Here is a 22196-nt window from a genome sequence, read left to right on the forward strand (position 1 = left end):
TAAATCCCATAATCCTTGGTGAGAAGCTGACAAGGAGGCAGTAGCTGAATCCTAGAAGCAGGGGCAAGAGAATCTTGTGCCAGCCCTGGCAGGAGGGGAGGAGGGGCAGTTGGTTCCTGAGTTATGAATGGAGTAACCCCCTCCCTTTTTATCATGCAGCCTGCAGGCTGACCCAGTCTCCAGCTTTTGTTCTCTCCCGGAACCCGGGTATTGGGCCCTAGCCCACATTCCCTGGAGACTCAGGTGGCTGTCTCCCAATGTCACCTCCTTAATTCACTCCTGCATTGCAGACCCCAGGCAGCCTGTACTGGCATATACCCCTCAGATACACAGGTTGTAGCAAAACTTTATTGTAAAATAAGAAAATACAAAAATGTGGTATAAAAAGGGGAGGGAAAGGGTGCGGGTGAAAAATACAGATGTGCTTTGCAGAGTGCAAAAGAAATTGACCCTGAGCATCTGGGGGAAGTAAGAGATCTTGGTAGATACAGATCCTACACCAGGGATGGAATCCTGCAGGGTGTGGGATGAGGTGAAATTCTTATGGGCTAGGGTTCACCAAGAAGTTAGGATTTAGCCAGGCTAGCAGAGAAAGGATTTGGAAATTCCCTCCTCTTAGCCAGTTGCCCAGTTACAGAAAGCATCAATCCATCCACACCAACAGGGACAGGGAACAAGCATCTCTGAGGGTGCCTAGTTCCAGACATACATTATTTCATTAACCTCACAATAAACCCCGTGAGGTAGGTATAATTAGCATTTTATCGATATGGACTATGAAGTTAGGAGAAATTCAACAACTTGTAATAGCTTCCCTGGCTAGCCTGTAACCCAATGTATGGCTGATTTAAAACCTAATCCTTACATACTTTTACCATCTTCACAGTAAAAACCCTAAAAGCTAAATAAGCTTGAAACATCCCAGCTTCCCCTACCTCCCTCAAAAACCACCAGTGCAGGCCAACTTCTTTAGCAGAGCCAAGGCAAACGGAATTCTAGAGTGTTTCTGAGGCACATCTGTACCAAGCAGACAGAAGTTTAAGCAACTAAGCTCTCAAAAATGCCAGGGAAGGGGGATGAGGGTGGGGTGTTAATGGAGAATAGGAAGCAGAGCACGTCAATCTGAGTCAGGCCCCTCTCTCTTGAACATGAGTTTTTTATGGCAGGAGGTAGACTGCCCCTTCTTAGACTTCAGGTGGCTGTGGGGGAGAAAGAAGGGGAAGGGGAGATAACATCATCTGATTAAGAGGCTCAGGCGTCCTCTTCCTAGATCTAGGCTTTGAAAGGTCTAAAGTTGGAGCAAGGGGAATTTAAGTTAAAATGGTCATCAACTGCATACATGTTTACAGAACACCTTGGGTACTTATGTGTATTAATTAATCTCTTACTCTTTCCTTACGCTATTTGACAAAAGAGGAAACTGAGCTTGCGAAGGGGAATAACAAGGCCACAAAGGACTTGCTAGTACTCAGCAGGGCTGAGGATCTGCCCTCAAACCCCGGCTCTGTCCAATACTTATACAGTTTTCAGGCCGCTGTTTGAGACCCCCCAGCTCTAAGCTAGAGGTTGCTGGAAGTGACAAATATCCATGCTCCTATCTGGGCTTGAGGGGTTTGTGGACACCCGCTGAAGCAGTTACATGATACAACTGGAGGAAGACTAAAGAATGTTTGGGCAAGACCAGGACCCAATGGGAGGGGATCAGTTGCCTTTTACCTTGAAGGCAGAATTAGAATGGAATCCCAGGCTTTCCAACATAGGAAGGTAGGGGAGTAGGGCTAGGAGGGGACACTTACCTGGAGTGAGCCCTGCTTCCCCTGGGCTCCTTTCCAGCCTGAGCATCCTTCAGCTCTAAGGCCTCTTTCAGTTCTCGTAATATCTCGAAGTTTTTACGTCCACGGATCTATGGCAAGGGAGGAGGGGGATACAGAAGTATTAGATAAAGTCATGGAAACATTTTCATGCTCTATTTAACAATTTTCTTTTAAAATGTAGGTATGGTACAAACTGGCATGCAGAAGTCAGGCACAACCAGGAGCTACTGTCTCTAGGCACTACTGCCCTCTGATGGCAAATGTCCTAAATGCAGGGAAAGAAGTCAGGAAGAAATAGCATTTTGAGTGCTAGACTTGAAACTTAACAAGTCTCCATCACCAGAGGAAAGGACGGATAGGGAACCTGGGCCAAACCTCACATTTGCTACACTTCTATCTTTTATTCCCTTATCCAATCCCACTGAGTAGGGGCAAGAGATTGTATATTAGTCTCTCCTAGACTTGGTACCTGAAGAGTAAAATATTCTTCATCCAGTGGCATCTTTGGTGAGGGAGAGGAGCTGGTGGTATCGGTGGGCAGTGCTGGGAAAGAGGTAAGGAAAGGTGAGAAGAGTGAATTCGGGGTAGAACTGCACCCTCTCTGCCTCTTCCACTTTCACGTTTTGCATGTTTACCTCGCTTAGTGCTCCCAGGGGGCTTCTTGGGACAAGGTTCCCCCTTCTTGCGGAAATTCTCTTCCTCTGTGCGCCGGTCTCTCCCAGGACAGGCACAAACACGTACCTCAAAGCTGTTCCGTCCCAGCAGATTACCACTACCCAGATAAGAGAAGGAAGGAGGCAGTTAGAAAGGTGGGCACTACCTCCCTGGTCTCCTGCAAACCAGGCCTCAACTTACTTTCAACCACCTTCATCCTATGTGGAGCCTAAGTTTCAGCTCCAGTCATTTGGAGGAGAAGCCGCAAGTAAGAAAGATCACAAAGCTAGAGAAAAGAAAACTGGGAAGGAGCAGCACTGGTTCTATATATGGGGATGGGAGTGAGAGGAAAGGAGGGCTGGTAGTATGGGAGCAATTTGTTGAGAGGCCGGGCCCAAGAGACAGAGACAGGTAGAGACTAGGGAGGAGTGTGCCAGTGTGAAGAGTGGTATGCGGGTCCCTACCTGGAGTCTTCCAGTGTGATGATGGTGAGGATGGGCCGCCGGTTCATACCTCCCATGCAGGAGCTATTACACATGAAGTTGTAGTGGATAGTGGTACAATCAGAACCCACCTGGGAGAGAACAGCAGCCCAAGGTGAGGCCACCTAGCCCTGGGAAGGCCTGTTGTCTCTGTAAGCTGTTTACTCAATTGTGGAATGGGGATAACCATTCCACGCCTCAGTGTTGTGGGAAGGCCAAAGAAGAAGCAGGAGAAAGCTCCCCTATCTCCCGCCTGGATGGCCAATGAAAAACCCTTCCAGGCCCCTCCCCGCAAGAGACCCCAGCCAAACCATACCTCAGGCGGCTCGTAGGGTACCACCACACTATGTCGAAAAGTGTGTTTGTCATCCAAATACTCGGCACGCAAATTCCCTTCCACCCGGATAAGATGCTGAGGAGGGGCCAGACCTAAGAGCAATTAAGGAGGAATCAGGGACCTGGGGACCCTGGGCACCAGCTCTGTCTCATCTGCAGCCCCCAACCACTCACCATCGCTATAGTCAGAACAGCGTTCATGGTGGGGGCAGCGCCTCACCACCTCTGTCATGTACTCAGATTTCTTGTAGATGGCCATGGCTCGGACACGGGTGCCAAGTGGGGGTGGGGAGCTGACCCAGAGCTGCACAGGGCAGGTCTTTGCTAGCTGGCAAAACAGCTTGTTGAGGGTAGGAGAGTACTGTAGGAAAAGAAGAATGAATGGAAGGTCAGGGGACAAGCATCCAGGGGGTCAAAAGAACAAACACTACTTAAGCATCAACTGGAAGCCATGTACCATGTGGGGAGGGTAGCTAAGGATGGCAGAGTTGGGGACCTACATTCCAGAAGTTTATTTACAAAAGCTAAGGAATGAATAAGAGCAAAGAAAAAAAAAAGAAAAAGAAAAGTTCCATGGCCCCATGAGATGCTGAGAAGGATCAAAGCCCAAAGTCAAGGGGGAAAATTCAACTTTGGGACAGAGGTCAAAGGTAACAGACTAAATAGGTAAGATGTAGACATACAAGAAGCTGAGAAAAATTCCAGTGTTCTGAAAAGAAAAACCCAGGGGGATATGGCGAGGCATCAAACTGTCACATGGAACCCAGCCACTCAAGGTCACTGACCGTGCAGGTTACCGACTTGGCTGTCCCAGAATTCAGGAATCCTAAACGAAAATCATAGCTGCCAGGGTAGGTCTTCTGGGAAGGGACAAAGGATGACAAGGGCCAGGAGGTGGCTGGTGCTGGGGTGGCAGCTGCTGGGACCCTGGGGGATTCATTTTGATCTTCATCCAGCCAGTTCACAAGGACTGAGGGCAGCAAAAATTCATCCTCTGGCAGGGATATGTCGGGGGGCTGTGAATGGAATAGACAAGAGTCAGAGGGCCAAGTTCCTAGCCACTTGGCCCTGCAGCTCCTGTTCCCTTCTCACCCCGAGTCCTTACCAGAACGTTGTTTTGAGGAAGTCTAAAAGACAAGAGCAGAAAGTCAGTACTGGTTTTTGCTTTCTATAGGCCTAAGGGGCTGGGAAATGGGGTGGGACAGTGGTTATTACAGGTTAGGCAGTGAACTTGCCCCTCCCAAGAGACCTCTACTCACAGTTTCCACAAGTCTGAAAATGTCTCCTGACTCAGAGGGGGCTCCATATTGAGTTCTGACTGAGGTATATCCATTGCAGCTCCCTGGAAGGCAGTGTGGCTGCTGTCGGGGGAGAAGCAAGGACCCAGCATGAGACACACTCAGAACCAGGTCACCCAGCCTTGAGGGAGGAGGGCCCCCTTTGACAACACCATATCAGGCGTTGAGACACAAGAATCCCCTGACTTCCTGAAGAGTAAGACTGCTCCTTTATACCTTCTCTCTTCAAATACTTTATTACAACCCAGGCTGCCTGCCTCACCCCTCACCAGACTCTCCACACACTTCCTTGAGAAAAAGATAACCGGGACTTCCAACCTTCCCACCACTGAATCCACAAGGCTTCTTGAAGTGTACCTAACTTCTGCCCTCCTTCCTAGTAACAAGGATGAAGTTAACTATCAGCCCATTCCCTCCACCTGGGGGAAGATACTTCTCTTGACCCTCACATTCTCCACGTGATCCACTTTATCTTAAAGCTTCCTGAAGAATCACTGTATCTTCTGTCACCCTTCACCCACCCATTCCCTTGGGTCAGCTCCTCACCCCGGTTTACAAATACCTCACAACCAGGCCCCTGCCTGCCTCTTTGATCTCATCTCCCAGCACTTTTTCCCTTCCCTGATGCTTGAGGTACACTGGCTGCCTTCCTCTCCTCTTCACTCTCCAGTCCACTCAACTGGGAACGCCATTCTCGCCATCACTGCAGGGTAGGCTCCTCACTGAGACCTCAACTTGAATGTCACAGCTCTTCAGGGATGTTTTCCCAGAACACTCAAAGACTGCCAGCCAAACTCTGTTACCTGCTTTAATTCTCACGGTACTTACACTGTCTGATACCTTTTCTTATTCATGTTTCCTCTAGTTGCATATAAACTTCCTCAGGACAAAAAAGTTCTGTCTTGTTTATCATAGTATTAGCAATAAGTGAATTGTGCCCAGGCTGTGAGCACGTTATGAGCGGTCAAAGCGGCAAGGGTGACAGAGAAGTGGGGAGGTCCCAGTCTGGGCCAGGGTCCTGCACTAGTTTCTGCTGCTACCATCTCTTTCTCCCAGACCAGCTTTCAAATGGCTTCATCATCTTTCTTTATGCCACATTTGTCAATCAGCTTTGCCAAGAAACATACATGCTGCAAATTATATCTTCCTTTCTGTTTTGCTGAGAAATATCCCCCTGCCCCCAGCAAGCAGTTGCCACTGGTGAGCTCTTTCTAGTTTCCCTTAACTTCACCTCTACCTTTATGTTGATAGAGGGCTTTCTTCCTTATATAATTAGTTTGCAAAAACCTTTTTAAGTGGTTACCTTATTTGTCTAGATAACCACACTTGACACTTTACAGGAGAGGAAGCTCAGTCTTAAAAGAGGTTAAGTGCCCAGGCCCACAGTACACAGGTGAGTGAATGAGCTTTATTAAAAAAGGAGCAATCCCAAAAACATTTGCCTTGGCGAGGGGATGAGGGAGAAGTATTATGGTGTCCCTAGATCGATGATAAAAAGAAAATTGAAACTTTTATGGAAGGAGGCTCAATTGAATGGAGAGGGGGCTCAGAAGTCAAAAGCCCTAGGGTTTGATGTATTGTCATTCAAGTTTGCTACATGACCTTACCTATCTTGAGGGGCTAATTTTTGGCTTTCTCACGTACAGTAACTGAGTTTTACTCATCTTTGTGTTTTTAGTGCAAAGCACCTGAGACTGGGAAACATAGGCAGCTGTAGCAGAGCATGGGCTCTAGAGGCAGACAGGCTAGCATCCCAGGCTCGCCACTTAATAGCTGGGAGTTTCTTAAACCTTTGTGTGCCTTAGTGTCCTTTGCTCTAATAGTAGGACCTTACTTATTAAAGGAAATGTAAAGAGCTGAGAAAAGTGCCTGGCACATAGTAAGAGCTTAACAAAAGTTTTGGTTTGTATGACTGTCCCATTTAATTTTTTCTATATTATTGTTCTAGAGTGAGAACTTTGTGATTGTGAATGCGTAGAGCTTTTGTGTATTGCCCCATTAATGCTGGTTCACCTCCTTTAGGGAACTTTGTTGTTAACATGCCAGGAGAGGCAGTCCTGGGATGGTGGGCCCAAGGTGTCAATCCAACTGGGGGACAGTCCCATGGACACGTAGGAGGCTTCCCTCTTTCAGTCCTTGGTAGCAACTACAGTCTCAATGCTTCATTCAAAATAGCAGGCACAGTCATCACTATTCCGGAAAACTTTTCAGAGCAGATACTTCCCATGGGTATGAGCATCAGGGAGCCAGGATACCATAAATTGTCAAAAGCTGAACCAGACCTTCTAAAAGATTGGGGAGGCAGGATGTTTATACAGGAAGTCCCACTGGGAAGGCAATGAACTCAGTCGGGACTCCAAGGAAGGGAAGGTCAGACAACTATATCATAACAATGGCTGCTGCTTATAGGCTCTATTAGGGCCCACTGCTTTCAGTGGCTTATCTCATTAATCCTCTCAAAACGCCAGGAAGGTAGTAGGTATTATCACCAGCTGAGGGAACTAAAGTTATGGGAATTAAGTCACTTACCCAGGCTCAGAAAGCTCCCAAGAGGTAGGGCCAGGGATTGGAACCTGTGCAGTCTGAGGCTACACCCCAGCTCTAAATAATTATACCCCTCTGGCTTCATTCAGAATCTGGCGTAAAAAAAAAAATTTCTGGCCAGAGCTATTCGATTGGGAAAAAAATTGATTCTGGAAAGTAATAAGGCAATGTCATAAAACTGAAAACACACAAACCTAACTCAGCTAAACCACTTCTGGGTAGACTCCCCAGAAAAAGTTGCACAGGGGCAGCAGGATTCTTGCACAAAAATGTTAAAGTCAGTGTTATTTCTAATGTTAGGCAATAAGAAACAATATTACTACCCATCAGTAGAGAAAAATGGCTAAATTAAATGTGGTATACTTACTCATAAGACAAATTTACTACAGCAGTTTAAGGAAATCAATTTATCTGTATATGTGTAGCCTGATATAGCTTAGAAACAGATTGGGTGAAAAATGTGATTTGAAGGAAAAAAGCAAAACACAGTAATGGAAGTAGTTTATGTAAATTAAAAGTGTAAAGCCACATATTGCCTATAAACATATTTATGTAAAAGTATGAAAGACAAGCAAGAAGAATAAAAATTCACAAAACTATGATAGTGATGGTCTCAGGGAGGGGATAGTCATGCTCATGGGACTGGGGGTATATAGTCAAAGGGGGTTTTAGCTTTATTAACAGAAAAAAAAAGATGGTATCCATACATGACTCGTGCAATTAAAATGTGGACAAAAATAAGACACAAATAGACTCTGTTCTATTCATTGGCTGTCATCCTACTGCAGCTTTACAGTAATCTTTAAGTCAGGTAGTTTAAGACCTTCAACTTTGTACTATTCTTTCATATTGGAATCAGCTTGTGAAATTCTACAAAAAAGCCTGCTAGCGTCTTTAAAATTAATTAATTAATTAACTAATTAATTTTATAGTGACATTGGTTAATGCCTGCTAGGATTTTGACTGGGATCGAATTAAATAATTTTGAGGGGTATCAACATCTTAACACCATTGAGTGATTCAACTAGTGGATATGGTACCCCTCTCCATTATTTAAATCTTCCTTAAATTCTCACCAATATTTTATAGTTTTCAATATAGAGCGCTTGTCCAATTTTTGTTAAATTATCAGAATATGCCATGTTTTTGGATGTTATTGTAAATGGCAGTTTTTAAAATTCATTTTCCAAGCTCAGATTCAATGGTTGCTATTATGCAAAAATACGATTTACGTATGGTGCTTTTAAAACACGTGACTTTGCTATAATCACTTACTAGTTCTGATAGTTTTTCATTGGATTTTCTATTAGTATTTTTTTTGTGTACACAATCATGTCATACGTGAATAAAGTTTTATTTCTTCCTTTCTAATCTTTATTTCTTTTTCTTGCCTGGTTAAGACCTCCAGTATAATGCTGAAGTGGTGAGAATCGAATCCTTTTCTAGTTCCTGATTATAAAGGAAAAGCATTCAGCCTACCACTATGATGTATACTGTTAATGGTAACTTGATTGGGGGTGCCCTTCATCAGACTGAGGAAGTTTTCTTTTCCTACTTTGCTGGGAGGCTAGTTTTTCTTTTTTAAAAAATCATGAATAGCTGCTACATATTGTTAACTGCTTTTTATACATCTGTTGAAATGACCATAGGATTTTAATTTTTTACACTGATTTCTGAATGTTAAATCAACACTGCAGTCATGGATAGCCTCCACTTAGTCAGGATGTTATTTATCATTTTTATATATTAGCAGATTTGATTTGCCAAAATTTGTCAGATTTTCGCACATAAATGCTAGCAGGAATATTGGTTTAAATTTCCTTGTAATGTCCTTGTTTGATTTTGCTATCAGGATTATGCCGGTCTCTCCAAACAAGTTGGGCAATGTTACCTCCTCTTTATATTTTCAAAGTTTGTGTATGATTGATATTTCTTCCTCAAATGTGTAAAGAGCAGGACAAAGAAGACAGACAGAAAATAGTACTAAGATAGCAGACTTAAACTCAAACCTCACAATAATCACATTAAATGTAAATGGACCAAGCACTCCAATTAAAAGCACTTCGGTGGGAAAGGAAGGCTATTTTAACAAGGAGCTACAACGATTGGATATCCATATAGGAAAATATAAAATAAAACAGAACCTTGACTCTCGTATCATAAAAAAATATTTTAAGTTAATTATGGCTCATCGACCTGAGGGTAAAACCAAAAACTATAAAGATTCTAGAAGAAAATATATGAGAAAATGTACAAGAGTTATCTTCATGATCTTAAGGTTAAGATTTCCTAAATGGGTCACGGCAAACAATTAAAAGAAAAAAGATGAATCTTCTGTTCCTTTAGGCAAGCAACAGGTCAGGAGAAAAACACATTTATCAGACAAAAGATAACCGTATCTGGAACATAAAAACCGCTACAACTCAATTAAAAAAAATTTTAAATGGGGGAAAAGACTTGAAGAGCCACTTCATAAGACATAGGAATGGCCAATAAGCACATGAAAACTGTTGAACATAGTTAATGATATGATCACTTTGAAAATTAGAATTTTTTTATAGTTAAAATATAGAGATCTACTCTCTACTTTCTTGACCTAGCAATTTCAATCCTAAGTATCCACTCAAGAAACATGAAAACTCATTACCACAAAAAGAATTGGCCAAGAATGTTAATAGCAGCTTTATTCAAAATAACCCTAACCAGGAAACAAATGGCCATCAGAAGAATGAACAATTGATGGTTGATTCATCCAACGTAACATACTAAGTAAAAAAGAGCAAAATACTGATACACCACCGATACATGCAATAACACGAATTTAACAAACATCATGCTTCAGGAAAGCCTGATACAAAGGAGCACAGACTGTAAGATTCCATTTACATGAAGTTCCCCAACAGGCAAAACGAACCCATGATGACAAAAATAGAGGTGGGCGCCGGAGACAGACTGAGAAGAGACACAAGAAACTTTTCTGAGGCAATAAAAATGTTCCGTACTTTGAAAGGCGTTACAGAGTGGTTAACCGCTAAAATTCGTCTAATTGCAGTGGGTGTAAATGCAACCTCAATTTAGAAAAAAGATAAACACATAGGTACTGCGCAGTGTCTGTTTCTCAGCAGGTGCATGGTAAATGACTGAATAAAATGACCGCGTCCTCTGGGATGAAGATGCAGGACTGTGAAGTCTGGGAGTTGGACTGCGAACGGGTTCCGCCGCCTCCCACAGGCGACTACAAGTAAGGGTTAGCGGGCTGCACTTAGGACCTCGGGGCCACCTCTCCCCAAGGCCCGCCCCTTCCGCTTTCACGACGTTCAGTCTGCGTCCGAATTTGGAATGGCTTAGTCCAAAGCCAGACACAAGATTAGTTGTTTCTCCGCCAGAAACAAATGATCCGTCGTTACACCGTTTCATCATTTAATTCTCAAATGTACCATCTGCGAAAGTACTCAGGATTTTCCCGATGCACTTTTTTAAACCCTGTCCGACGTAATGGTAGCTTCCGCCTAGATCGCAGTCGCCCTGGGTGGAACACACCATTCAAAGAGGGGGAGGGGTTGAGGTTCGCATCAAAACAAAGATACCCTTCCTTTCCGAAAGCCGTAATTGAGTAGTCCAGGAAGAAAATAAATTAGAGGAGGGGATTATCGACCTCCCTCGGCAAGCAATAGCCACCAGCCTAAAAATCTTTTTCTCTTTCTACTTCCCTCTCGTCTGGTGAATATGAGTTGCTCCAAAGAAAGAAACCGGAAATGCTACAAGTGGCAGAAATGTAAATGTAGACCCAAACAATAACAGGGCTCCCGGGCCTCTCAGACCAGGACAATCCTCCCCGGTTTCGCAGGCAAACCTCTCAATTAGCACTTCCCACTTCCACAACTGACAGTATTTAATTGGATTTTCTCTATCTAGCGGAGCAGGAGGCCAGTTGGAAAGATTGCTCCAGGAAGGACAAAGGTCCGAAAGTTATGGGACCTTAGCAGCGTGGGCTTCTCAGATCTACGGGAATAATCGTTTCGGAATGGAGCCCAAGAATCCACCAGAATACCATAGCTCTAAAATTTCAAGAGCTATAAGTTCCCAAAGTTCCGAGATTCGAGTCTCGGACCCTGATGTTCTGTGCGTTTTTATTTCAGGATTCTCCACAGCCGGAATGGAGGTAGAAGGGTGGCGAAGAAACCCTCAGGCCAGCTGAAAGTTCCCCAAAGTCCTACGCCCTCGCCCAGGTTTTCAGCTTTGAGTTCAGCTAGTCTTAACATCGCCATTATAAACACTCAGGCCTCCCAACATTGCATTCCTCTGTTAGTGCCGCCAGCCAAGCTTCCACCCCCCCGTACACACACTAAATCGCCCAGTCCCCAATGCCCAACCCCCAGTCCCCACTATTTTCCCTAGCTGAAAATAAATGGAGCCTAGGGCTCCTGTCTCAGAGAGGACTCATCGGGCTCAGTCAAGAGCTTACCCGAACCTCAGGGGAGCGTATTATTGTCCTGGGAAGCACGCTCCGAGGCCGGATTCCAGGTGAACCCCGGGGCCCAGCGGCCACCTGCACTCAGGATGGTGGTTCTAGACTTTTGAGCTCAAAACTTTTAGCGCCAGTCGGAGCACATGGGAGGGGAAAATCCCAATCCCAGCAACCCCCGCGAAGCTTCTGGCACAAAGCTGGACAGTGGCCATGACAAGTAAGGGCAAGCAATTCGCCAGAGGGCGGAGGCCGTGGGACTGGAGAATGGGAGAGGAGGGCGGAGAGAGTCAGGTTTCTCGCCGTATTGGTGCTGTAGCTACCGACATTTTGGGATTTGGAAGTTCGACAAGTCAGAGCCGCGAGGATGGAATTGGCGGAAACCATTTTGGAAGACTCCTGCCGTTGTGTCAAATACGAAGGTGGAACGGAGAAAGAAAGCCTTTGCATTTGTCGTTCTCTCCGCCTGGAACACTCCTCTCCCAGATAGCTGGACAGTGTCTTCTCATCAGTTAAAATGTCACCTTCTAGGAAAGTCTTAATATCTCAATCTAACGTATTTCTCCAATACTCTATATCAGTCTATCTTGTTTTATTTCCTTCACAGCTCTTATCACTATCTGAAAAAATTTATTCCTTGCCTTTAATACACAGTAACATAGCATTTGTCCACTGTCTTACTCAATTGTGTTTCCCAGTGCCTTATGGTACTGGCTGGCAAGTAAGAGCTCAATAATAAGTGTTTATTGAATGAATGAAGAGACGGAAGTCAAGAATTTGGCGAATGAGTTGCAAGAGGTTCAAAACCTATAAAATCAAATATAGCGCTGGCGCCCTCTGCAGGTGAGGGAGGAAGTAGGTGCTTTAAGAACGACCGCGGGAACTCAGGCACTTCTCGCCCAGGCAGAAGCTTTCAGACTACAACTCCTAGCAGCCACTAGGAGTCCCAGAGCTTGATGGGAACGATAAACCGTGACATGATACATCCCTGCCCCGCCCCTCCGGTGCGTCGCCCGCGAAATTTTATCCTAACTGCGGAGGTCCAATCGAAAAGTGTTCCGAAATCCCTCGAGAGCAAGTGGCGCGTAGCAACCGACCGGGCCAAGGGCCAGCGTGCTTTCAACATTGTCCTGGTTAGCTTCGCCTTTTGGGGGTCGTCTCCCCCCTCCCGGAAGAAGGAAGATACAGGTGGGTTTCTTCAGCCTGCGTCGCGGATCCTTATAGACTTTGAAGCTGTCTCGGTTTCTCCGCAGGTCAGCCAGCTGGTAGTAGCCTGTGGGAAGAGGGCTGCCTGGCCGAGGCCAATGTCTCCCGCGTTTCTTCTGCAGTATGAAGACGCCGGAGACGCCACCGTTAGCTTCAGACTGCCCGCCTTCAGACCAGGCCCCGGCTCTAGCCCGTATCTCTTCTCAGGCTTCCCCAGTGGATAAAAATACGGACCCTGAACTGATGCCACCGCCATCCGATGGGGATGATCTGCCCCACATGTCTCCAGATCCCATGGCTGGCTCAGCTGTGTCCCAGGAGCCAGGGGAGGGGGACCTAGCTTCTCTCTCCACTCCGCTGGAAACAGGGTTTGGCACCCCTAGTGAGTGGAGCCCTGGAATCAAGGAGCAAGAACTTTCTGAAAGTGTGAGCTTTCCTGCAGAAGAAACGAATAGGCCAGAGTTGGGGTCTGAAGAAGCCATAGAAGGTGTATCTGAGGAACCCACTCCTGAGGATGAAGGATACCCGTAAGTGATATTGGCAGTAGACTCAGGAATCTGAAGAAATTGGAAGGGTGAGATGTATGGAAGTGTGAGATACATTTTATCTGCCAGTCCTCAGTCCCACTTCTCCAGACCTATTTCCTCTTTGCTTTGGAAATTCAGGTTTGTTGTCCTCCCCCCACCCCCCCACCCCATTTTTCTTCCAGCACTTGGAACTACAGCTTCTCCCAGCTACCTCAGTTTCTCAGTGGTTCCTGGTCAGAGTTTAGCACCCAGCCTGAGAACTTCTTGAAAGGCTGTAAGTGGTAAGTAAGGAAAATGGGGTAAGGAGATAACCACACCAAGATTTTCACCTTAAAACACTACATTAACTGGGAAAATATTCCACCAGAGGTAGGAGTGGGATTAAGAATCTCTTTTGGACTGAGTTTAAATTTCATCTATGATTGTCTCTTCTATTTCCATTAAGGTCTTCGGGGGGCTTACCTACTGCAAAAGTAGGCTCAGCCCTAGCTCTACACTTGGAAAACATAGTCCAGCTTTCTAACTCTTGCCTACTCCTAGGGCCCCTGATGGTTCCTGCATCTTGACCAATAGTGCTGATAACATCCTACGGATTTATAACCTGCCTCCAGAGCTGTACAACGAGGGAGAGCAGCTGGAATATGCAGAAATGGTAAGGGGAAGGGCTGTTTCAGCCCTTTATTGGACACTACACATTTAAGTCTTTCTTGTAGATGGAAAAAGTACAGTCCACGTGTTTCCTGTTCACAAACAGAACATTTCTTCACCACGAATTTCTATAGGTACTATTTTCCACCCTGAATTCTGAAGTCATTCGAGGAGATGTTTGTCCCTTCATTAGTCAGGAATATGTGTTTTCCATAAAAGAGTAGCAGATTTCTCATGGCGGTACTTAATTGACTTACAGATGTTTATTGAATGACTGCTAATATGTCTGATACTGTATTTGGTGCTGGGATAAAGTGGTAAATAAGACAGATAAGTAGGTTTGCTTTCTTGTTTGGCAGATAGACAACAAATAGGTAAACCAATAAATAATCAAGTTTATTACAGATTATGATAAATGCTATGAGGGAAATAAACAGAATGAGGAGAGACTTACTAGAGGATTCCACTTAGATAAAACGGCAAGGGAGGAGATCTCTGAAAAGGAGACATTTGAGCTAAGACCTGAAGGATTATGAGATCTATCATCTGAAGAGGTGTAGAAAGAGAATTTCAGGAAGAGACAATGACCCAGAGCTGGGAAAGAGCTTCCAGTCTTCAAGGAACAGAGAGAAGGCCAGTGTACCTGGGCTGTGGGCAGTAAGGGGGAAAGTGCTAAGGATGGAGAGGTGGTTAGTAGCCACACTGTGTTAGATCTTGTGAGTAGGGCATTTGGAATTTATTTGAGAAGTCATGGGGGAGTTTTAAAATAGAAGAGTTAAATGATGGCTGAAGTTTAGACAGTGGGCAACAGTGAAATCAGGGAGACTCATTGGGATGTATTTTTCATAGTTCAGGTAAAAAATGATAGTGGCTTGGTCTAGGGTGATGTTAGGAGAGATGGAGAGATGTGGATGGATTTGAAGTATTATTTGATAGGACTTGGAGGTCAATTGGATATAGAGGTGCAGGGAAGGAAGCAAATCGAGGGTGATGTCCAAGTTTTTGTAGCTGGGTGGATAGTGGTATGACTCAGAGGAGGAAACAGATAAAAAGATACTGGGACGAGTTGAGCGTTTTTAAGTACATTAAATATGAAATGTAAAACTGAAGGGAGAAATTGAAGCTGGGGACATACTTTGAGAAGTGAGAGAGCTTGTAGATGGTATCTTGTGGCTTGAGAACAGATTCAGATTCAGTCTTGGGAGAATGTAAATGGAGAAGAAGGCTCAAGCAGAGCCCTGAGCGTTCCAGCATATGGAGGTGGTATCTCAGGGCCAGGTGGGCATGGTACAGCCATCCTGAAAGAGTTCAAGAACAGAGGTGATTAGATGAGACTCTGGAAATATGAGAATTTATTGCATAAAGTCATGTAAGAGAAATGGGAATGTTAAAAAGGGAAAAAGTCATCATTACCCACTCCACAAAATTTAGACCTTTGAATTTTCTACATTCTTTCCAAGCTCTGTTCAAAAACTGAAGCTTTTTATATGGCTGTAATCCTATAGTAGGTGTTTTTGTAAACTGCTTTTTTTCTTTTTAATAATAATATTGTAAATGTTTTTCATGATGCTTCAGTTTTCATAGTTATCATGTTTAATAGTATGTGATATTGCACTTATTGCCTATGATAGGTAATTTTCTTACCTATTTCCCTGTTTTTGGACATTTGGGTTGTTTCCAGGATTTTTATATATAAATTATTCAGTGAATATCTTAATGCGTTTTGATGGAGATTCTTTTCATAAGAGAAATTATATGAGTAAAAAATACTGTATGTCAGACAATATCAACATTTGTGTGTATCTTGTGAAAGATGGATCGTCAATTTGTTATCAAAGTTTTTTTAGAGTGCTGTTAGCATTGTGAGTATACCAGTTCTAGCCTAACCTCACGCATTAGGTATTTTCATTTTTAAAATTTAATATTTGGAAATGGATAAAATATATAGATGGAGAAATTAGGGGAGGACATTTTTTGGTTATTTCCGTATGCCTGTGTGCTGCTTGTTCCCAACATAGTTTCCCAATAACTCTTCTCCTTTCTCTACCATTTCTGGAACTACTATTCCTAACTGTACAGCCTCATCCCTGAGTAATCTTCCTCCCTTGTGGCTCTTGCCTGAGGCCTTTACTTCCTTCTAGTTCTTTTCAGGGTAGACTGTGCATCCTCTGTGCCCTATATATCTCAGGGTAGTGGTCCTCATTCCCAAATTCTATGTCCAGACAATTGTTCTTTCTCTTTGTAAAAACTTTTTCTTTGAGGCTTATGCTTTCTGATTCTCCTGCTCACCAAGGACATTGGCACGTCATAGCCCTCCTGTGAACCTCAAGTTTTTCTACCATCTTTGTCACCCCAGGTATTCAAACCAAAAGTCAGGGTCTCATCCTTTATTCTTCCTTTTCCCTAACCCCCCACATCCAATTAATTACAAAATCCCATCAAGTCTACTTAATCTTTCTAATCTGCCTACTTTTCTCTACTTCATAACCTCTACTTTAATTCAGGGTCCTATGATTTTGGTCTTTATATTGCTGGAATAGTCTCCTGTCAATATTTGCTCATTAAAATACTAGGTGTTGGGAAACAGTGATGAGCAAGACAGACATGGTTCCTGCCTTCTCAGATACGTATGATGCAGAGCGAGGAGCACAAAGGGCTATAGGAACATGGAGCAGAGCACCTTGCTCAGCTTAGGGGGTTAGGGAAGGCTTCTCAGTGGAAGAAGCATCTAAAAGACCTGAAAGATAATTAGGATTCAACCAGGAGAAGTTGTTGGGGGGAAGTGAAAGAAGAATATTCTGAACTTGAACACTAGTAAGTGTGAAAACTTGCAGGTTGAGAGTATGGTGAGTTGGTACCTTCCGAGAACTGAGAGCCAAAATGGGAGGATGTAGAGATTTTAAAGGAGTGAATACAGAGATATGAGCCATGAGAGGTGGATAGGAGGTTGATGCCTGGTAAAGGAAAGTTTTGTTAAGGAGATTGGGTTTTATACTGAGGGTTATATGGAGTCGTTGAAACATTTTAAGAAAGTGACACTGCACAGAATTTCAATTTAACAGGGTCTCTATAGGTCCTTGATGTGGCTGTAGTGTGAATAATGGATGGACAGGGTGGAGTGTGGGAGTGCAGGGAGTCTCAGAGAGCATGTAGAGCATTGCAGAAATGCTAGCAAGAAGGCAGTGGCTTCCTATGGAATGAAGGGGTGTGGACAGGTTCAGGAGAAACCTAGGAGGTGGAATTGGCAAGATTTGGTACTGGATTAGGCCGGGAGTAGAAAGGGAGTGAAGAACAGTAGTAGTTGAAAGCAGGTGCTCAGATTTCAGGCTTGAAAATTGACTGTGGAGCTCAGGAAGAACAGCAGACTTAAAGGTGGCAGTTGCGGTTCCTTATGGACAACTTGAATTTGAGTTACCTGCAGGATATCCAAGTGGAGCTTTCTACTAGGCAGTTGGATATATGGGTTTAGAGTAGAGAAGTGTAAACTGAATTCATGGCTGGATGACATCATCCTGAGGGCCAGCAAATAACTAACAAAGGACTGGTATGCAGCTGATTTAAAGATTTCCTTAAATCAGTAAGAAAAAGACAATCTAGTAGAAAAACAGACAAAAATTACAAAAAGTTGTACTTAAATTGCTAATAAACATAGATAAATGTCTAACCTCAGTAGAAATGAAGGAAATGCAAATTTACATCATAGTGAGATACCATTTCACAGACTTCAAAAATTGAGAACATTTTTGGCAGTACCAATGGGATGCAGAGCAACAGGGACTATCATGCTGTTGGTATGAGAGTGCATCGAATGAGCGCTGGAAAAAAACATGGCATTATTTAGCAGAGTTGGCAAAGTGCATACCCAGGAGCCCAGTAACTTCCCTCTTTAGCAGAAACTGCAGAGAAACCCTCCCACATGTGTATCAGAATGTTAAAAAGCACACTCGCCAAAAAAGTGGAAAAACATCAATGACTATCAGTACAGAAAGATAGGTGAGTGGAGTACTGTATAATAGTGAAAATGCATGAATAAGAGCTAAATGCGTCACCATGGTTAAATCTCAACAATTATAAAGAGATGCATACAGTGTGATACCATTAATAGGTTTAAAGGCATGCAGGAAAAGGTTGTACATTTTTTTTTCATCTCTATGACTATTCCTAAAGAAATATGTGAGAATGATAAATTCAGGAGAGTGTTTATCTCTGAAGGAATGTTTCAATGGGAAGAGGTTTTAACTGTTTTGTATAATATTTCATTTCTTAAGCTGGGTGGAGTTACAGGGTAGGTTTTCGTTTTTTGTTTTTAATACTTCCTTGCATGTTTGAACTGTTTAATAATTTCTTTAAAAACTCAAATGGTACCTAGTAGGTGCTCAGTAAATATGCATATCATTGGTTGGTTCTTTGTTTTTTCCTTTCTAAGTGTTTAAAAAGCCAAAGGATAAATCTGTATGGCTTTTGGTGGCCCAAATCTGACATTAGAGTCTACATTGACCCTTGAATATTGAGATCAAGATTCTATTCTTCATATTAATCCCATCTGCCTTCTCCTGCCTGGGTTAAATGCCAACAGACAGTCTCCCTCTGCCATAGAACTGCTGGAGGCCTGAGTCTGCCTCCTTCCCCTACCAATGACCCAGGCATTCCCAAATCTCTGTCCAGGTCCCTGTCCTTCGGATGGTTGAAGGTGACACCATCTATGATTACTGCTGGTATTCTCTGATGTCTTCGACCCAGCCAGAGACCTCCTAGTAAGTAATGTCCTTGGCCTCCCTTACCCACCCCCTCCTGCCCCCGCCATAACAGTTTCAAGGGGACCCTCTACTGAGAGAATCAAGGGCTTCCCAGGGGTCTTGGGAGGAAAACGTGGTGCGCCCTTCAGATGCGAGCTGAGAGGGCTGGTTAGTTGGCTTCCTCCCCTTCCTTTGACAGCACTGGGCCCTCAGTGTTCATGTTTCTCTCAGCGTGGCCAGCAGCAGCCGGGAGAACCCCATTCACATCTGGGACGCATTCACTGGAGAGCTCCAGGCTTCCTTTCGCGCCTACAACCACCTGGTAGGGACCTTCTGCCCAGCCCCAGGGCTCGTCCTGGCCCAGCTTTCCTTCCTTGAGGATGGCTGAGGCTTTGCTAGTCCTCTTTTTAGCTCTTTCTTTCCCCTAGGATGAGCTGACGGCAGCCCACTCGCTTTGCTTCTCCCCGGATGGCTCCCAGCTTTTCTGTGGCTTCAACCGAACTGTGCGTGTCTTCTCCACAGCCAGGCCCGGCCGTGACTGTGAGGTCCGAGCTACATTTGGTAAGCATCTGTGCCTCCAAAGGAGGAGGAAAGATGAGGTTACTTCCACGTGCAGATGGCCTTGTGTGAGCCAAGGGGCCACATGTCAGAGATCACATCCTCCTCTGTACAGCACTGAGCGGTAGGCAGTGCCCAGTGGGCAGAAGAGAAAACAGACTCAGGTAGGGGATGCAACTTTTCCAAGGTCAACCTGCTGATTGAAGAGCTGGTTCACTCCTGAGCCCAGGTCTTTCGGCTATATACCTTTTGGTCTCCAAAATCTTAGTATCTCTAGGAAATTGGAGATGAAGCTGATTCCATTTTCCTATAAGCCTTCAGCTTTCTATCTCTTCCAGGAAAAACAGATTTGAGAGGAAAGAAGTAGGTCTTGGGCATTTAGGTCCTTTGGGAAGATAGAAGGATCTGGGGAGTATCAGAGGTCTCCATCCTGTTTGTGACAAATGGGATGTGACACATGAGTCCCGACACATGGGCTCTGGAACAGAAGATAGAATTGCACCTCTGATTAGACTAATTAATGTTAGGTGCCGTTGCCCCTCCACCACTTTGTTCCTTCCCTTTTTAGCAAAAAAGCAGGGTCAGAGTGGCATCATCTCCTGCATAGCCTTCAGCCCAGCTCAGCCCCTCTATGCCTGTGGCTCCTACAGCCGCTCTCTGGGTCTGTATGCCTGGGATGATGGCTCTCCTCTCGCCTTGCTGGGAGGGCACCAAGGGGGCATCACCCATCTCTGCTTTCACCCCGATGGCAACCGCTTCTTCTCAGGAGCCCGCAAGGTAGGGGTCATGTCCTGAGATCCCAAAGGGCAGTATGCAGGAGTGGGAATGTAGTCAGATACGTTTTGGGTTTAGACATGGGGGAAAAACCAACTCAATCTAAAGGAATGCCTATAAACCTTGAGAGAAGCAGGGATGTCTTGTGGGGAGGGGCGGTAGTGATGAAGAGTGGACTCCAGGCTCCTTTTCTGTGTCTTCAGGATGCTGAGCTTCTGTGCTGGGATCTCCGGCAGCCTGGTCATCTATTGTGGTCCCTGAGTCGGGAAGTGACCACCAATCAGCGCATCTACTTTGATCTGGATCCGTGAGTGACCATGGGTCCTTCCTGCCCAGGGCCCCAATTCCCACAGGGGTGCCCACCTATAGCCCAGATCCTAGCCCCTGGTTGTGAGGGGTTCTTGCCTTATAATGGTGACTTAATGCCAGCAAACCTCTGCTCTCTTCCCCCAGGACTGGGCAGTTTCTAGTGAGCGGCAGCACTAGTGGGGCCGTCTCTGTGTGGGACACCAGCAGAGCTGGGCATGAGGGGAAGCCGGAGCCAGTGCTGAGTTTTCTGCCCCAGAAGGACTGCACCAATGGAGTGAGGTCATCAGTTAATGCTACAGATCTTGGGGCTTGGGTTGGGGAGGAAGGTGAATTGCTGAGGGAGCAAGCATCCTCTCTCAGGGTACTGATAGACCCTGCTGGTCTCTCCTTCCAGCCTGCACCCTAGCCTGCCTCTGCTGGCCACTGCCTCTGGTCAGCGTGTGTTTCCGGAGCCCACGGAGAGTGGGGACGAAGAGGAGCAGGGTGTGGACCTTCCCCTGCTCTCCATGCGCCACACCCACCTTGAGTGTCAGCTTCAGCTCTGGTGGTGTGGGGGGAGCCCAGACACCAGTAACCCTGATGCTCATTAGGGTGAGAGGGGACAGAAGGAGGTGGGGATGAGTTTATATAAAAAGGTTTTTATATGTACTAGCATCTTTGTGTCTGTTTGGAGAGGCAAATGATGGAGATGGGGGCCAGGAGGGGTACTTGTGGGCTCCCTTGTCCAGCAGCAGTTGGGACTGGCATATTGTTTCTGGAACCAGGATAGAGGTGGGACTAGGCTGGAGCCAATGGGACTGCTGAGCTTGGTGTGAAGTCAAGTGCGTGGGGGGTGGGGCTTCATGCCATTGACTGGTTGGTTGCCAGGCAACTTGGTAAACTGAAGGGGAGAGCCTGTTTGAAATCTCACTCCCAAGGTTGGGGTGGCAGGGGTCAAAGTGAGCCCTGGCTGAGCAAGAGTGGCAGGAGCTGTGTGTCAGACTGTTGGGTGTGACCGTGTGAGACTGTGCAGACAGTGACAGACAAGACACCCGCTCACTTGCGCTCAACACTGTTTACCATCATCCAGCAGCAGAGGGACCATTACTCAGCTCTGGGGGAAGGGAAGCAGGAGCACCCGCTTCCCCTTTCCTGGACTCCCCCAGGAGGCTGGTGACTGAGTAGCTAGAGTCAAGGACACATGAAAGAGTAAAGGTGCTGAAAAACAGACTCAATTCTGTATTCCCCGTTAGATGCTGGACAAGGGCGAGAGTCTCATTCAGCAGCTGTCACTGGTTTTATTTCTCCATATATCTTCTGTCTTTTGGGGTGGAGGGGGGATGTTATTTCAAGCAGAGACTCCTCCCACAAACATACCTTGCCAAACACTAAGGGTGGGGGTGGAGGGGGCCTCTGAATAGATACTGTCAGCAAGGGATTTGATTTTGGACCTCATAATCAAAGGGAAGAGACTGAAGGCCTGTGGCAGCTCAATCGGAGAGGAATGTCGCTGCCCAGGGGTGCTGAAAGCTAGGGTTCTTACACCCAAAAAGGCAAACCCCTCTCCCTTCCCCTAGGATAATTGGAAACAGCTCTTCCAGCTGAATGTGGGTATTGGGTTGTAGGTACTCCCTTTCTTCTCTCAGCCCCATTTCTCCCTACAACCATCCAAGAAGGGCCCAAGTTTACCCCCTTGATCTCGCTTTTCACCCAGCTCCCAGATAGCAGTAAAGTGTACAGGAAGCTGTGAAAAGAGACCCCAGGAGTGGGAGTTCAGCAACCCGAGTTTAGTTCCTGGCTTTATCCTCGACATGCTGTATGACCTTGGGCAAGTTCTGGGGCCTCGCTGAGCCTCAGTTTCTTCAT

The 22196-nt window shown here is 45.4% G+C and overlaps 2 protein-coding genes across 5 annotated transcripts; one reads left to right on the forward strand and one right to left on the reverse strand.

Annotated features, from left to right (window-relative positions):
• Positions 1-328: 328 nt before the first annotated feature.
• On the reverse strand, positions 329-11791 carry TP53 (tumor protein p53). 3 transcript variants are annotated; one of them, XM_011358864.2, is made up of 11 exons: positions 11594-11791; positions 4546-4647; positions 4392-4413; positions 4072-4302; positions 3461-3647; positions 3267-3379; positions 2933-3042; positions 2450-2586; positions 2284-2357; positions 1797-1903; positions 329-1199 (listed from the first exon to the last, which is right to left on the reverse strand). In XM_011358864.2, the coding sequence occupies exons 2-11, from the start codon at positions 4617-4619 to the stop codon at positions 1118-1120; spliced, it is 1137 nt and encodes a 378-aa protein (XP_011357166.1). In that variant the 5' UTR covers positions 4620-4647; positions 11594-11791; the 3' UTR covers positions 329-1117. The 3 variants fall into 3 exon arrangements, with proteins under 3 accessions (XP_011357166.1, XP_011357167.1, XP_023385660.1); XM_011358865.2 differs by having other exon boundaries at positions 4546-4644; positions 11594-11733; XM_023529892.1 differs by lacking the exon at positions 11594-11791 and having other exon boundaries at positions 4392-4470.
• Positions 11792-11919: 128 nt separating this feature from the next.
• WRAP53 (WD repeat containing antisense to TP53) lies at positions 11920-20999 on the forward strand. 2 transcript variants are annotated; one of them, XM_011358866.2, is made up of 11 exons: positions 11920-12781; positions 12922-13326; positions 13509-13607; positions 13867-13978; positions 18640-18728; positions 18942-19032; positions 19139-19271; positions 19837-20045; positions 20246-20349; positions 20496-20630; positions 20746-20999. In XM_011358866.2, the coding sequence occupies exons 2-11, from the start codon at positions 12923-12925 to the stop codon at positions 20939-20941; spliced, it is 1572 nt and encodes a 523-aa protein (XP_011357168.1). In that variant the 5' UTR covers positions 11920-12781; position 12922; the 3' UTR covers positions 20942-20999. The 2 variants fall into 2 exon arrangements, with proteins under 2 accessions (XP_011357168.1, XP_023385659.1); XM_023529891.1 differs by having other exon boundaries at positions 20496-20625; positions 20746-20954.
• Positions 21000-22196: the final 1197 nt, after the last annotated feature.

This window comes from Pteropus vampyrus, unplaced genomic scaffold (assembly GCF_000151845.1).
Source record: "Pteropus vampyrus isolate Shadow unplaced genomic scaffold, Pvam_2.0 Scaffold44, whole genome shotgun sequence".
NCBI classification, from domain to species: Eukaryota; Metazoa; Chordata; class Mammalia; order Chiroptera; family Pteropodidae; genus Pteropus; species Pteropus vampyrus.